Raw genomic sequence first — 16,405 nt, 5'->3', positions numbered from 1 at the left:
CAAATTAAACTACTTATCGGATTATATCGCGGTTTTTATATTTTAGTTTTCTCCCGACGTTACGAAGACTTTGCAGCCTTCATGGTCACGGAGGACTAAAATATAAAAAACCGCGATAGAATCCGAAAAGTAGTTTAATTTTAATGTCTAACATTCGCGTAAACATAAGAAATCATTAGGATATATGTTATATCTGCCGAGAGACTGTCGAGGAGTTATCATCTCTCGTCAGTCGCTTCTATTGGACCCCACTCCACTTACCATCAGGTAGTGTTAGGTCACGTTTCCGAGTCAATATAAAAATATAAGTTATCAAGTGCGGGACGTAACATGCTGGATTTATTCAAAAACTAATTATGAGGTGGTTAATCTCCTCTGCGGGAGTCCGGCTGTGTTCGTATATGGTAATAGGTATCATCGCCAAGATCAATAATTTATACAGCCAAGCAGTAATGTGTTAATACGAATATGCTTCAGAAAAGATTATTTGTGTACGTGTGCATTATGAAACTTAACATTTCCAAAATCTGTAACGAACTATGAAGTCTCAATTTACAGTTATCTACCCGGATTTATTTTACCATAAATAATAATAAATTATAATAGAATTATCATAATATCTTTTACGTTAACAAAGGGTTTGTTTGCATTTTGAATTGCCTAAATAAAATGCGAGTGAATTCACGTGCGGCGTCTACTCCGCCACAAAGGCGGGCGCAGAGAGCCCTTGAAAGATATCCCTCGGCGAAGCACGCCACGCTCTGCTATTTATAGACTTTCTATAAATATTTTAACCGGCTTCTACAAATAGGGTTGTGTTTTCCACTCGTATGTAGTTTGTGCTGAGAATACAAAACTTACTTTCATTACACAGTTGAAATGTAACCGTTTTGCCCAATTTCATTACTTGACTATAAGAATTAACATCGAATGTCTAAGAACAAGCGCAGTTCATGCTTTGTTAAAGCTATGGGTAGCGTAGGTAGTCGTTCATGAGGCGATCGGGTCGGTCGGGAGGCGGTTTGACTCTTTATTATTTTATATGAAAATTAAGTACTTACAGCAATAGCTATTGAAATATTATTTTCAATAAACATCCAACTGCAATTTTTCATTTGCGAATCTGTTTGGTGTCAGCTTGTAATCCAGCTCCTATCGCGGCTTAATTTTTCCGACGATTGTCAGTTGTCGGAAACTACTGTTTTGTTTAATTTATTATATATTCGTGTACCATTAATACAAAATTTATGATGACCAGTTTGATCTCATTGTCGTATTGTATGGATAATAATTGTAGAGCAATATAAGGCACGGAAAAAGTTTAGCAATGTCGCATATTGCTAAACGAATTCATTGCGAGAGAGTACCATCTTCACTTTTTACTTGATAGCGATTGTATATGACGATAAATTTGAGACAATAAAGGATCACCACTCTTTTTGAATGTATTCTTAACTGATTATAACGCTTTATTACACAAATCAAACCTCAAAGTTTTAGAATTACTTTCTCTTTACTAATCTAGCATCTTCTTTTGTACCAGTATACAAGACTAACTTCCTCTTGTTGTTCCAGATGGTACAGAGAGACTGCAGGAGGAGTTCTCCGCGAAGTAAGAGATGGCGAGGGCGGTGGAAGGTACACGAGAACCCACGAGGCTCTGGGCATCCGCCGCGCAGAGGTGGCGGACGGCGGCCGCTGGGCATGCAGAGCGGCTAATGCACACGGGCATCTCACACTGCGGCTGCATCTAGCTGTACGCGCACATCTTACTGCGCATGCACAGCCGCATACACAGGTAATCACAATGTACAAACAGTTCTTTCTGTTTCTTCCTTCCTTTCTGTTTGTTCCTTTTGTTTGCGGGGTAATCGATTTAAGGTACCATAACATCAGGAACTAAGGCTCATTCAGCTAAGGTAAGGTACAGCACTCTTTATAAATATTAATTACTCACAAGAACTAGTCAGCAGCCAAAATTTTTGCCAACGATAGCTAGACTGTCCAGTTAATGAAAACCCTTCAGCAATAGTATACTATAAATATAAAAATTAAAATATAATCCTATGTTCATCATTAGTTTTATCTAGAGAACCTATATCATCACAACAACTCACAATACGAGCAAATCCCTTGATCAATTATAAGCTTTATACCTTTTACTCAACAATATAAATTCCTCTTTATACTTTTACAATGGACCATGGCATAATAACGCTTGTCACTTAAGACATAAGATGTTATATCCTACATTGTCCAGTACATACATTGGATGCCAAGCAGCGTGCAAGTGCTGTTGTGTTCCGGTCTGAAGGACATTGTTCTAAGCATAATCACAACGCATTATGCATGTTAACAACTGTCCTAGGGTGACGACTGACGAATGCAGTGTACTGAAATGTAATAGTTTAAATTCAAATCGAATACAGTTAAAAAAGGCAGCTGTGAAGCATTCCAGGTAATTCAGTCATTGTTTGTAAAAATAAGTTCATCAATGTATGTACAAAACGTTTTAGATTAAATTTTGCATATAGAATGATCACGTTCTGAATTTAAAAAATTGACTACTTATTATCGAAGCAGAACACACCAGTAAGACTTTTACTAGAAAAAAAATATGTAAATGAAGCCGCGATTAAAATGTTCTTCTACATTTCAAAGGACACTAGAGCGTATTCAGATCGATCCAGTGTCTGGTTAACGCTTGTTCACATTGTTAACTTAACAGTGTAAACCGACCCTTAGAGACATGTATGCAAAACACATTACAAAGGCTTTCAAGTCAGTTTCGATGCGACTAAATGGATAATGCGATGACAATGCTGTCTGTTTCAAGTCCTATTCAAGCTTACCACTGTATATATGTATTAATATATCTATCGGCATTATTGTCTCAGGACATTGTCGATGGTGTCACGTCAGATAAAATTAAGCCAAATTGTTTTCGCAATGTGTGGGAAAATGTACGCATCAGTTCATGCGGGCCGATTAGAGGAGTTGTTAACAAATTACTCTTTGTTGAAATACACGAAGACCTCACTCAAAAAACAGTTCATGTTATTTGCCTAACATAGAGCAACGTAAAGGATTTCAAAGCACATTTCACTGCTGCGCGAACAATTCAAAATCAAAAACGTGATAGAGGGAGTAAAAATGATAATTTAATTCTGCATGGACAAAGTCACTAACGTACTTAGTGTGATAATATGTAGTCTAAAATTATACAATCATTTTGACATTGCGTGTATATGAAACCACATATTCGTTATTACCTCTGCCAACATTGCGCCAATAATCATCCATGAATAAAAACGAAAAAAACCGTAAAAAAATATGATTTTTTGGCCATTTTGTAGTTTAATAAGAATAAGTCCGTGATGTAGCCGCTGCGACGAATTCACTTAGAATATAAGTGGCATTAAGGCGTATAAAATCAAAATTACTTTTTTCATTTATATAGTTCAAAACTTACACTTTTTTATCTTACACTTCGATTAATTGGTCTCATTTAGTAAAGCAATATCAAAATATCCCTGTATACTTTGTATATTATTTATCTAAACAAACACATTTACAAAATAGAAGTCACATCCACGACGCGCTAATTAACAAAATAAAAATAAGACCACGGTTGTAGAACAAACATTAATACGCCATCTAGTTTCACGAATCGCAAACTACGCCAACGTTCAGCTCAATTTTGGCTCATAATTAAAAGCGTTTAAGCGACGCGGATTGCGAGCTAAACACTCGCATTAGCAATTCCATCATCCATTTGAACGCTGGCTTAACGTGGACAGCTGACTGGTTTCGTATGTATTTGTAAACGTTTTCATTTGCTAGATTCTGGAATGCGAGTCTCTGGTAGATAGTTTTGTCTATAAGCATTGTTTCTGGATTGTTAGCGTGTTTAGTTAATTGCTATTCTGAAACTTAATGATTACTAACTGCTGAGCAATGCTTTGTTCTGTTATGGTTTGTATTTAAGATAGACAATATAATATCTAAACATTTCACGTTTACTACTTATCTGTTTTAAAGATATTTGGCAACCCAACATAATTCCAACTGTCGCGCTGAGAGGTGCAGCGATTCTCACTATTAAACACTCGTTTTAAAACTCAATACAATGAATATAAGGTGTAAACGTGTAAAGTTCTAAGTGGGGTCACTTTTCTATTCTGAAGTGACGAGCGGAGGGTAAGTCGGTGTAGGTGGGGCGTGTGAGATAACTGAACATAAACATAATCGTTTAGTCGTGAGTCTTGAGGCTGGACGGCAGTGGTAAAAAACCCACTTTATCCGCGTTAATAAAATTCATCCACTAAGTCATTAGCCGGTCTATGATTACGACACACACGCACACACTGATGCATTTTATCCCTGAAGAGATAGGTAGAGGCGCAACTGGTATCCATTTTTCATCGTGCATATTTCATCCCATAATATGACAGGGGGCAAGCGTTTCGCCATATACCGCAAAATCGTGCAGTATTTTTAATTCGTATTCTGGATGTTATAGCTATTAGTAAGTATTGGCAGTAGATTTTATCAAGGGGTGACTTACTCCTCAATCAATAGTGCAAAAAAAGTCATTGAAATTTCGAATGGAAATAAAACAAAATCTGTATACACATTGTATTGCGTCATGCGGTCGGCTGGCAAAATGGCGGCCGGTGACGTCATCAGGCGACTTTAATGCGTTTTGAGGTTTCGGTCACTGTTTCTGTATAGTCGGATGCATTTGACGTGCGGTGTGGTGCTGAATATTGTTCCATTTTAAATCATTTTTGGAAGTGGCTATTAATCGTTGAAATATTGCTTTATTTTAGTGGAACCATTTAGGTCTCTCCAAGTCTGATAAATAGCTTCCCTGGCGATAAATCCGCATGCAGTGGTCAAACTAAACACAACGTATAATTAAAAACTTATTAACATAAAATTATATTGCCTTCAAAAATCAATAAATAATTTAACTTTACTTACCTATAGATACTGGTTACCGGTGTCTAATTAATTTCTAGCTACGTTAGATAAATACATGAACAAATATACGGAAACAATGTTTAATTTTAATGAGGCACCGACTCCAAAATTATTAGTAATAGATACGTAATGTTAAAGAATTTATTGTTTTTTAGTGGTTTTTGAAAGCGCAGAATTTTTTTATTAACATGTTTGTCTGAACTCGGTTACAAAAGCGTAATGTCTATCATTCTTAAAAATCTTAACGAAAACTTTATATAGAGTCAATATTGTACTATATGCGTATTGTAAAAGCGGCGATAGCCTAATTGGGTGGGGAGCGGACTGCCGAGACGAATGTCCGCAGATTCAAATCCCAAGGGCACACACCCCTGACTGTTCTAAAACTATGTATATTCTTGTAAATTATCGCTTGCTTTAACGGTGAAGGAAAACATCACGAGGAAACCTGCATCCCTGAGAAGTTCTCTATAGGAATTTTGAGAGTGTGTGAAGTCTACCAAGCCACACTAGGCCAGCGTGGTGGACAAAGGCCTAATCCTTCTCAGTAGTAGAAGTGGCCCGTGCCTAGCGGTATAATAGAGCAGATATATATTAGTTTCATTTATATTTGTACAAGCTTGTTCTAAATACATACAAACACCCCTGCACGAAGTACACATACAAGGAACCCAAAACATTTTAACTCAGCAAGAAAACCACATTCCCGACACTTTACCCTCTTAATATTTTAATACAATTTTTCTCCTTACACCCACGTACCTGTCCCCTCGCCTCTGTAAATACCGGCTCTCCCGCCCTCCGACCCGCTGGCCCTCCGGTAGGGTCTAAACTGCCTTGTGAGATTAGCTTCGCTTACTCAATTAAATATTAACTTGCCTTGTCTATACGGGGGAAATCATGTTGCTAAAATAAAGTTTTCCTTGTGAGCCTTCTGTGTTTTTCTTTCCGATTTTTATTATCCCGAATCGGGTTAGGGTCCGGTAATGTTTTGTGGAATTATCGCTCGACCCTAACAAAATAAAGTATATAAGTTATAAATCGAATTGTGAATTGAGCAGCAAAATACACGAAGCGATGTCGTAATTGGCCATCATACAACATGATGAGGAAAGTGGATAATCAAAAGTACGTGAAATTTGAAAAGTAACAAAGAAAAGAATTATATAACCCGAAAACTTAAAAGTCTGTGAAGTAGAATTGGTCAGATTCCATTTTATCGCTCGTCCGATAAAATATAAATAAAATAGATTTAAAAAGTCGGGTTACTACGAATTCCATAGTCATAAAATCAGATTATACATGATGTTTTTAAGTTCCATATTTTGTGATCTCGCACCAAATTTAAAAAACTGGAGCGGATGTTAGCCCTTCACTTACCGTGGAGCTCGGATCCTTAGACCGCAAAGAGAAGAGCCGGTCGAGTGCAGACACGAAACCCTTGGGTATTTGGAGTTTCCGCTCAACCGACAGTCACAGAGGACTGAGGTCTTACGCTTTAAACAAAACCCTTTATTATAAATAGGAACAACTTATCAAACCAGCAGTAACCAAATACTCAATATTCATGGACTGAAGTCATTTAAGATCAGAATAAATTATAGTTGTTCGGCCTTCTAAAAGCTTGATATACTCAAAAAATCTTCACCTTGCACAACAGCCGCTCGTGTAATAAGATACAGCAAGATCCAACACCAAAACATAAACGTATATCTATGTAAAACAGTGTTAATTACTTCCGATCGCAAACCAAAACAGTGTGGGTGTAGTGAAGACCTAGGGAGATTTCGGCAACAGCTGGATTTAATAATACAAACGATCACTCAGCCTAACAATACAGAGACCATGGGCGTATCTAGCAGTGGCAAGGCATCGGTCCATCCCGGAGTCAACACTAATGCATAGTTTAGAAATATAATTCCATCATGAAATGTTTCGGGACTATCTGTATGAACTTTCCTTTTTTCCGCCCGCGCCAAACCCTAAAATAACTTCACCCTTGGATCAAGTACCATTATAGCGTGGCATTAACTCTGAAACATAAGTTTAAAATCTATTCAATAGTCTTCGGATAATAGTGCTCGTACATTGTTGCTTGGTGACAGAAAAACATACAGTATACAAAAAGAGAAAACCTCTTCAAACTATCGCATAAGAGCCCTAAATTTAATAAAATACGCTTACCTATAACTTAATTCCAAAATCCAAAAAACCTCTCAGCAAATCCGCGGAGAAATTTGTAAAAATATGGAAGGCTAACAAAATCCCTAACAAGCAAACCTCTGGGTCCGTAACAAACAATGAAACGTCACAAAAGGCCGGCTCGGAAGCCCCTCTGATTGTTTTAGATTGGAGGGACGGGCCAAACATCGAGCACCCTCACATAGTTAGTTTGGCACCCTTAAAGCGACGAATTGCAAATCTGTTTCAAGTGTTATACCCTGAAGATAAAAGAAATGCCAGTATGTAGATTCAGTGTGGTATAAAGACATGAAATGCAATGATATCCTCGTTGCATTGTACCACGGCTAGACATAAGCCTCTGCTATTCTGAAATATGTTCAATAAAAAATATAGTTTCTAAACAAAACTATAAAAATGAACGGTAAAAATGTATGTGAGTTTGTTAATTTAAAAACATGATTTGTGACTATCCGATATTGGAATTTTTGTTTGATATCGCGATAGATTCATCACACCACAAGTGCATATAAAATCATTGTGAATATTGACCAATCCTGTACAGTTTTATTTTTGTACAATGTATGTATTACGTACAATACAGGCGGTTCGAAAAAAATACACATTTTATTCGTTTCGTAAAAAGAAAATATCGTATTCGGCACTGTATTTAGATTACGCTATACTAAGGACTAATTCTATGTGCCAAAATGTGTGGAATCATCTACCCTTGACACAAGGAATCGCTACAAACTTTAAAAAAATCACGTCTATTTTTGTGCTTACTACATACTGCCGTTGTTAATATACTTAATACTTATAAGTTTTAACATAGTATGACGTCATAACTCATTCCATTATAGAAAAGTTTACTTTGTCTACTACCAGATAAAAATGTATGTACGCGTTGTTCATTTATAATTAGTCTCAGTGTTGGGATCACGTTCGTAGTCTTTAATCTACTACCTCTAAGATTTATACAATATTTGTTTATGCGTCATACAAATTCCTTGTGGAATCTAAACTGCGATACGGAATACAGGGGTAGGTTATTCGCATCAACAACGTACAGCCCGCTACACAATTTAAAAATACCGCCAACAAATTAAACCGAAATCGTTGAATGTTCATCGTAAAATAAAATTAACGTCACACCGTTCGACGCTGGGCCGCAAATATTATGCGATATGGTTCCTACAGGGCCGTATTTAGAGTATTGTAAGTGGTTATGACCTCTCTTTTGACATTTGCGAACGCAAAACAGTAACTTTAGTCAAATTGTGAATATATCCCAGTTTGCTTGGGTATACGGAATCGCACAAAATCTTCGCTTCTGACACTAGTCTTCTTTAATCTTAAAGTATTTGCGCAACGTATTTAATTATGTTGCAAAAATGATTTGGTTGAGTTTTTCTGTCTTCAAACCCCTTTGGAGACAATCTATGTCGAACCTATAGGAAAACCCACATAAAAAATCACACAACCTGAGAATAGTCAGACATTCAAGTTTGCAGTCAATATACAGTATCGCTAGACCAAGAGAGCAGGATTAACTCCTATATCTGTAACACAATTTGGTTAGATTTAACAAGCACACAGTCCTGGAAAGTTTTCGGTCCAATGATAGTGTCGAGATATTTTGGGACGCATCGTGTGTCACGTGTTGGAAGCGTCTAGTTTCGTCTCGGTGTAATTATTTTGCTGGTGTTAATTATAAAGTGACCTCTTGTGCTGCCTTTTGATGTACAACTCTGGAGAATGAAATATGTACTTTGGTTTGAAATATTCATTGACTGGATGTTACTGATAGTTTATTCTACCCAGCCATATACAAGTAATATATATATTGTATCGATTGAAGGGTTCAATAATTGAAGACAGTGACGCTCAAATACAGCTCTACGCAAAAAAAATTAATTTGAGCAGCTAAACGGGGAAACCACCTGGTGCTTTGCGCTATGCAATTAAGGACCCTGCTGTTAAGACGGAGGACCTTTTTTTAAGATCACCTCTTGTTAACTAACAATTTTAACTATGAAATGTGTCTTTTTCTTTCGCCCAAAGCCTCTCATCGGCTAACCGGCTAACACCGCTACCGAATTTGAGTTCTAGATAACGTTGCTTTTTTGTGTTGGTAGACCTGACTCTTATTATTAGGTGGCGAAAATAAATTTTTTATTATTAGATTATTGTAAGTTTGATAGTTTTTATATTTTCGACAGATATTAGTAAATATTTTTAATGAAGGTCTTGTTTATATAATCTAAAAAATAGATTAAGATACAATTTGTACACACAACGCCCATATAGCTTAAAGATACCTAATTAATAAATATTGTGATTTTTAAATCAAAATACACTCACACAGCTAATCATTAAAGAACGAAACCAGAGTCTCACAGGTTTTATAATTGATATACGCTATTGACTCATATGATACATATACTCTTGCGTTTTTCAGCTCAATGTCATTTAACTTGCGTGACTTTAAGTTAGATGCTCCACCTGACTTCTACATCTGTCAATCTTAACAATAGCTGCGGTGGTCCTTGAGACTAACTTTAACCGGCAAAGTTATATTAGTGTACTAGTCCCTCAACGCACACACCTCATTACGTGCCTGTGCCGTCAGTTCTGCCGCTGGGTATTGTCTATTGATTCAGGCAACAGTATTGGTACAGAATTTGGTTTCATCGTTAAGTTAGTGATATTCGCAGTTGAAAGAAAATGGTTAATAATCATGGATATTTCGGCCTTTAAAATTTCGTCATATTAAATTTTAAAGGCCGAAATATCCATGATTATTAATTATTTTACGTTTTTCTTTCAACTGCGAGAACTAATCACTAACTAGACGTGAATTTAAATTTTTACTTCTTGCCAATACTTGTTTAGTTACCCAGATTAAAGCCGAAACAAAATGTATGAAAATGGACCTTGAGCTACCACCTTAATTGAATGTTTTGCCGATACGTAAATATTTAGAGAGCAGCGAAGCGACGCTTCATTAGAGCTAGGCATCGTGTTACAGTTCTATGCTATTGCATAGAGCTGTATGAACTGTTCGTTGTTTAGATTTGTTTATTTTATTTTTAGTAATTTGGAATGGAATAATTATGGAAAGGTTTCTAATAATTGGATTGCAATTGAAAAACTAAGCCAAATGGACAATTCTATTACATGCGCGGATATACTAAGTATGGTGACGATACGACATCAAAGTGCAAAAAGGACAAGTTGAAGAAGACTGTATACTGTAGATTGAAGACTTCTCCTACCCAGCCAAACTCTTTTTATTATAAAATAGTCCTTAATGTAAAACACTAGCTACATATCACCTTACTAATAAAAGTTATGGAGATCCACAACTTATTCAATGTTTTTGCTACGTTAAGTGACATGTGAACGTGCTCAGGAGGGAACATGACAAAACATATGTTAACCATCGAAGACAGACGTCCACCGTGTCACAGTAGGGCAGATGAAGTATGGAAAATAAATCCTGTAATCAGAGACATTACTTAGCGCGGAGCAATGTTATTTTTTATTCTATCAATGCTTTTGGCCTGAGAGCCTTAGCTATGCGTGGGCATAGGATAGAACGCGGTACAGTGATTCATTAATATTGAGATACAACTACTTCAGTTGGCTGTCAGATAAACAAAGCCGAAAAGAAGACTATGCAATTGCCAATACTATACGTTAAATCTCTGTTCATCCTCGTAGTATGCTTTGTGAATATGGGTGTAAATGATACGTAATAAACTAGATTATGGCCCCCAAATCTCTGAGTCCACACCTGTCTATGTTCACAAAACGCGTTCGCGCGTAAACAGTAGGTAATGGCAACAGTTGCCATTAATCAGCGCGTTATTTAATAATGTAAAACAATGAATAAAATACTTAACAATCGCATTACAGTTTCAAACATCACCCATTTCAATGACATTTATTTAACTCGACCTGTTTAATGTATGTTTTATGCGTTTGGAATATTGTTAATTTATATTACTGTAATCCGTACAGCTAAACGTAATATACTACCTGCATAGATATGTCAGCATTATCTGGATGAATACAAAATACAGTAACGGTGCCCGTGCAAATTGGTCAATAAATTGTCTATGAAGAGTAATGTCATCAAAAATATTTTACTTCATCAATATTATAGACAGTGCTCACTGGCTGCGGGCACGCGACTCTTAAGATTTATGACAATTCTTTCTCTACTTATGCCCTTGAGCTATCTATAATACAAAATATATTCTCAGCAACAATATCAATGCGAAAGCCTAGTTGAATTATTAAATCATGGTTACTTTGTCGTGCCATCAAAATATGATTTCTTTGCCATCAGATGGTGAACAGCGGTGGTACCGCCACCATCAACTGCACATGGGGTGGATGGCCTGCTCCACGACTAGAGTGGCTCCACAACGGCGTGCCGCTCGGCGCTGGGGTCGCTGGCGGAAGGATCAGGGTCTTGAGCAATGCTGAGCAGCTGGTCATCACTGCCGTGCATAGGGGAGATAAGGGAGTGTACCAATGTGTGGCCAGGAATGAGAGGGACTCGGCTCAGGCCAGTGCTGAGTTGAGGCTTGGAGGTAAGAGGGAAAAAATATTTAATAGAATTTGAACTTAATTTACTTGAGAGTGAAGCAAGAAGTAAGAGTTAACTCGATTTCTTAATGAAATTAACACACACTAATTGTAAGCTTGACATGTGCCCTCAAAATTTCAAGGGATCAAAATAAAATTGGTGACTAATTAATGGGTATATCCAGTGCGAGTCTGTTTAGACCTTCAGATATATAACATGTGCTTCTATATTTATATCAATTTCTAATATCAATTTCTATAATCCATATTGCTGATAGTTTAAAGATCCTCATTATACCTCCATTTGTTGTTAAAGACACGGCGCCAGAACTCCAATACACGTTTATCGAGCAAGTGTTGAGGCCAGGACAAGTAGTCACCCTAAAATGTTCAGCGGCAGGGTCCCCGCCTCCGCACTTCACTTGGATGCTGGATGGACAGCCTTTAAACACCATGGCTAGAGGACATAGGTAATTATACACTTTCTTATCTTTATGAACTAAGCTTCTTTTAATAGTAGATGGCCAGCAAAAGGTTAAGTTAATTGTAAGGGGCAATGGTCTTCTTGTCTAACATAGGAATACAAGAGACAAGTCCATCAGCCGGTTCCTGGCACAATGTAGTTAGCAAGACATAAATTCGTTAGAGTAGAATGATGACTAATCAAGAAAGAAGGATTCAACGACCTCAACTTCACGTCAAGTGACCTCCCGAGAATATTGTGAAGCAGAGAGACCAGATAAAGAGCTGTAAAGACTGGAAAATATGCTATACCATGTGATACTTACATACATCGTATTTTCTGTTGGCGTGATGAGTGGCGATTAGCTATTAAAAACAATATACACTCTTTGAAACCTGCTACCATTACTGGGTTTAAAAAATCCAAATTTCTACTTTTCAATACAGATACAGCGTAGAGCAGTTCGCTACAAAGAGCAACGACGTGGTAAGCTACCTGAACATCTCGTCTGTGAGATCGGAGGACGGAGGTCTGTACACGTGCAGAGCGGCTAACTCCTTGGGAGAGGTCTCTCATACCTCTAGACTAAATATTTACGGTGAGTCAAAATATGCGTGCCCACATCATCACTTTTTGACCATATATTTAGTTCCACCACAAAGTTCGCAGGTCGAATCTGGATGCAAGTTACTCAGGGCCGTAGGAAGTATCTTATTGTGAAGGAAGCTTGTACTAGCAGTTTTACCAAATTATTCCTAAATCTTTGCATAATCCCGCCGTAGCCTGTGCACCCAAAATGTATAGAACGCATGCTCAAGGACGTGCGCTACGAAAGAGTCTTAAAAATATCCTCCGAATATACCCCCCAAACAACTGTGAAAACAAAAAGAAACAAAATTATCTTACGTTCTATTATACGTACCTATTTTTTTAGCGAATGATCAATCTTATTCATATTGAATAATACACCAAATCTACGAGATAGTGATATTATAAATATTACATAGGTTTTATTTATTTCGAAACCTTCGGGACCTAACATGCTGTTGATGAGGATCATAATATTATTACAAAATATGCTTTATCCATTCATCATTCTCGATGATTAACCAACTTTGTTTTTCTGTGCTTTGATAAGCCATTTAAAATGATTTCCCAGGTCCACCGTACGTAAGATCGATTGGACCAATCAGAGCCGTGGCTGGTAGAGAGCTGGTCATGTACTGCCCTTACTCTGGATATCCCATTAGGTAAGTTCAACCAATGAAGAGAACTACAACGTCTCTTATTGACATTTTCCTTGGACATACATCACATAAAATCTAGTATAAAGAAGTAATTCTACCGTGTTAGAAAAAACTCCATCTCAATTCTTCCACTGTATTTTGTCTTTTCTAACTCTATTATCTATTACAGTTCCGTGAAGTGGGAGCGAGATGGAAGCCCAGTAGAATGGGACAGCAATATCGATGGAGCTCTGAGGGTAGCGAGGGTGGAGCCGTCCCAAGCTGGTGCATACACGTGTGCAGTGATGGGACCACACGGAGAAATAGCCAGAAGGGAACTGCAGCTTGTCGTTAGTAGTAAGTATTATAATTATTTTGCTGGTCGTTGATGCAATTGGGTCTTTGATTTTTCTGTGTTAAACAGCAGCGACATGTATTATTGTGTTTCAGTTTGAAGGACATTGTAGCCAGTATTTGGCATTATGAGATTTAACATTTTATTTCAGGGTGACCAGCGTAGTTGAGTGCCTTATTTAATTAAAGATTCAGTAGTGTTGCTGATGTTTAAGGCCAGTTGTATCGCTTAACATCAAGCATACTCGAGCTCGTATTCAGTTGCGATAAATAAAAATAACTTAGTGGTAATATATAAAACGTATTTTTTCTTTTTAATTGGAGATCGTCGTACATATATAATATATATGTATACTTATATGCCTTTTTCTTCTACTACATAAAAATATGCCTACAATCCATCACCATAACATTTTTAAACAGTATTATAAAATTTTACAAGCGCTAAAAAAGGTTGCTTTTACTCACAATTCCACTTTCATAAGAGGCCATAATATTTCCTACACTGGCTTTACTTATATTTTATATCCGTGAATATCACGTCATACAAAATTTGATCAAATGTACTGCTCAGCGCCTTTTATGCAAAAATAGACTACTACAATCATGTGACGCGTACATACAAACACATGACAAGAATTTCAGCTTAATTATATAAGAATTTTACGTGTGTATAAAATGCTAGTCCTAGATATTTTCTACTTATTTTTGAATCAAATAAATATGCAACTAATAGGCTCTATGAAACAAAACGTTATTGTATCATCAGATCCACCAGAAATCGAGCCATTCTCCTTCTCCGCAAACCTCCAAGAAGGCAAGCGAGCCCAGGTGAGCTGCAGCGTCACCTCAGGAGACATGCCCGTGCACTTCACCTGGCTTAAGGACAACGGGCCCATACCCTCGAGTCTCCAGGTTGGTACACACATAAGACGATTGTTGCAGTGGAAATACTGTTAAGTTAGGTAGACGAGTATTCATCGTGGCCATAATATTATCATTATGGTATTCAATAATTCATATTTAGGTAAAGCGTGTTACTCTCGTATGTCTGTTTATGGTTTGTTTGTACATCGTGCTATTTGTATCAGTAATAACAATTCATAGCGCTACGACAAATATATCATTTCATATTTGTTAAACATTCACCTACAACGATAAATGGCATATTCTAAAACCATTATCAATTGAAACAACATCAAACAGTTCGTCTCACTTAACAGTATTCCCACTATTTATCGGTAGGTCGAAGAGCGGGGAGCGGATTTTTCAGCAACTTGGTGTTCAAAGAAGTGTCAGCCCGACACAGCGGGCTGTACACTTGCGTGGCATCTAACACGGCGGCGAAGGTTAACTATACCGCCGAGCTAGTGGTCAAAGGTACGACGGTCATGCTACCAGCACCACGCACCACGCACCAGCACTTGCCACGCACCAGCACTGTACACCCGATATGGATAGAATTGTTGAGGTTTTTGTACGGACTGTGGTGTCTCTTGAAGCTTGAAAGTAACAGATGTTCCGTAATGCTTTAACTATGCCAAATCTTGACATAAAAAACGTATTTGCCTATCTTCTTCAATATACTTATCCGCCCTAAAATTTTCAAAGACGAGTCGCCCAAATTGGACGTTGCGTCATCCTCTCAAGAGTGTTAGCGTTTGGTTTTCTAAAGGATTTGGATGAATAGGCAATATACTCCTGACGTTAAATTGACTTATAATTATAGTTGATTTTCGTCATCGATAAAGTGAATAGATCTTTATACCTTCTTCGCCATCTCATCAAAAGTACGTATAATTAGTAAATTTTACTCGATCTTTGGTTATGAAAGAAGTTTTTGTGCATATTAACCCAGTCTGTATGAATATCTCTATATACAAATGTAAATAAGCACTTTTGTATAATAATGGACGATTTGAAATAGACGTTCAATCCAATAATTGGCTGTTTATTAAAGGCAACCTTTTCATCTTTTTTATACAAATACGCTCAGTGTAAGAAAATGATTAGGAGATATTTATTTTGGTTTATTAGCTAAGTACCTTTACTGGCCTTGGGCTTACAGGTGATTGGATTATCAGATCGCACGTTGAGTTTTGTAACCGAGTTTTCAATGAACTATCTTAAAATACGATTTTTTAAAGATGTCAGATAAAAATGTTAGTTTGATTAATCCACTTTTGCAATGGATCGAAAAAGCAATTGGAGTCGTTTATTGAAAATCTTTTGGGAGCTCCATGTTTAGCAGTGGACTTCATATCGTTTGTGATTATGATTGAAAACGGCGGGAAGACAATTCATATGAGAGGAATTCACCACACCAAGGTGACAACAAGCATTCGTAAATGTAAACTATAACTTTTCTGCAAAATTCTATATTACATGTTTTTCTATTTCGAATCGTCCATTACCCCGAGCACTGTATTATAAAGCACATTGTACGTGTATTTATCATTTACTATTTTCGTTCTGCGCGACATTGGATTACAGATGGCCTTTGGAAATGGTAACTCCATTTTAGCATATATTATTTACATTGTTCTCTAATCATTTAGCAATAAAGATTATTATCCAGTATTTTTAATCGCTAACT

The 16,405-nt window shown here is 37.0% G+C and overlaps 1 protein-coding gene across 1 annotated transcript; it reads left to right on the top strand.

The window, feature by feature from the left end:
* Positions 1 to 1,575: 1,575 nt before the first annotated feature.
* LOC119193646 (Down syndrome cell adhesion molecule-like protein Dscam2) lies at positions 1,576 to 15,124 on the top strand (the record flags this gene model as incomplete). Its single annotated transcript, XM_037447279.1, has 8 exons — positions 1,576 to 1,798; positions 11,525 to 11,771; positions 12,083 to 12,236; positions 12,676 to 12,827; positions 13,389 to 13,479; positions 13,646 to 13,812; positions 14,579 to 14,724; positions 15,055 to 15,124. Coding segments are annotated over 8 exons (1,250 nt in total), but the record flags the coding sequence as incomplete, so codon positions are not given.
* Positions 15,125 to 16,405: the final 1,281 nt, after the last annotated feature.

This window comes from Manduca sexta, unplaced genomic scaffold (genome assembly GCF_014839805.1).
Source record: "Manduca sexta isolate Smith_Timp_Sample1 unplaced genomic scaffold, JHU_Msex_v1.0 HiC_scaffold_84, whole genome shotgun sequence".
NCBI lineage: Eukaryota > Metazoa > Arthropoda > Insecta > Lepidoptera > Sphingidae > Manduca > Manduca sexta.
The sequence above is the reverse complement of the archived record's forward strand: the minus strand, read 5'-3'. Positions and strand labels throughout refer to the sequence as shown.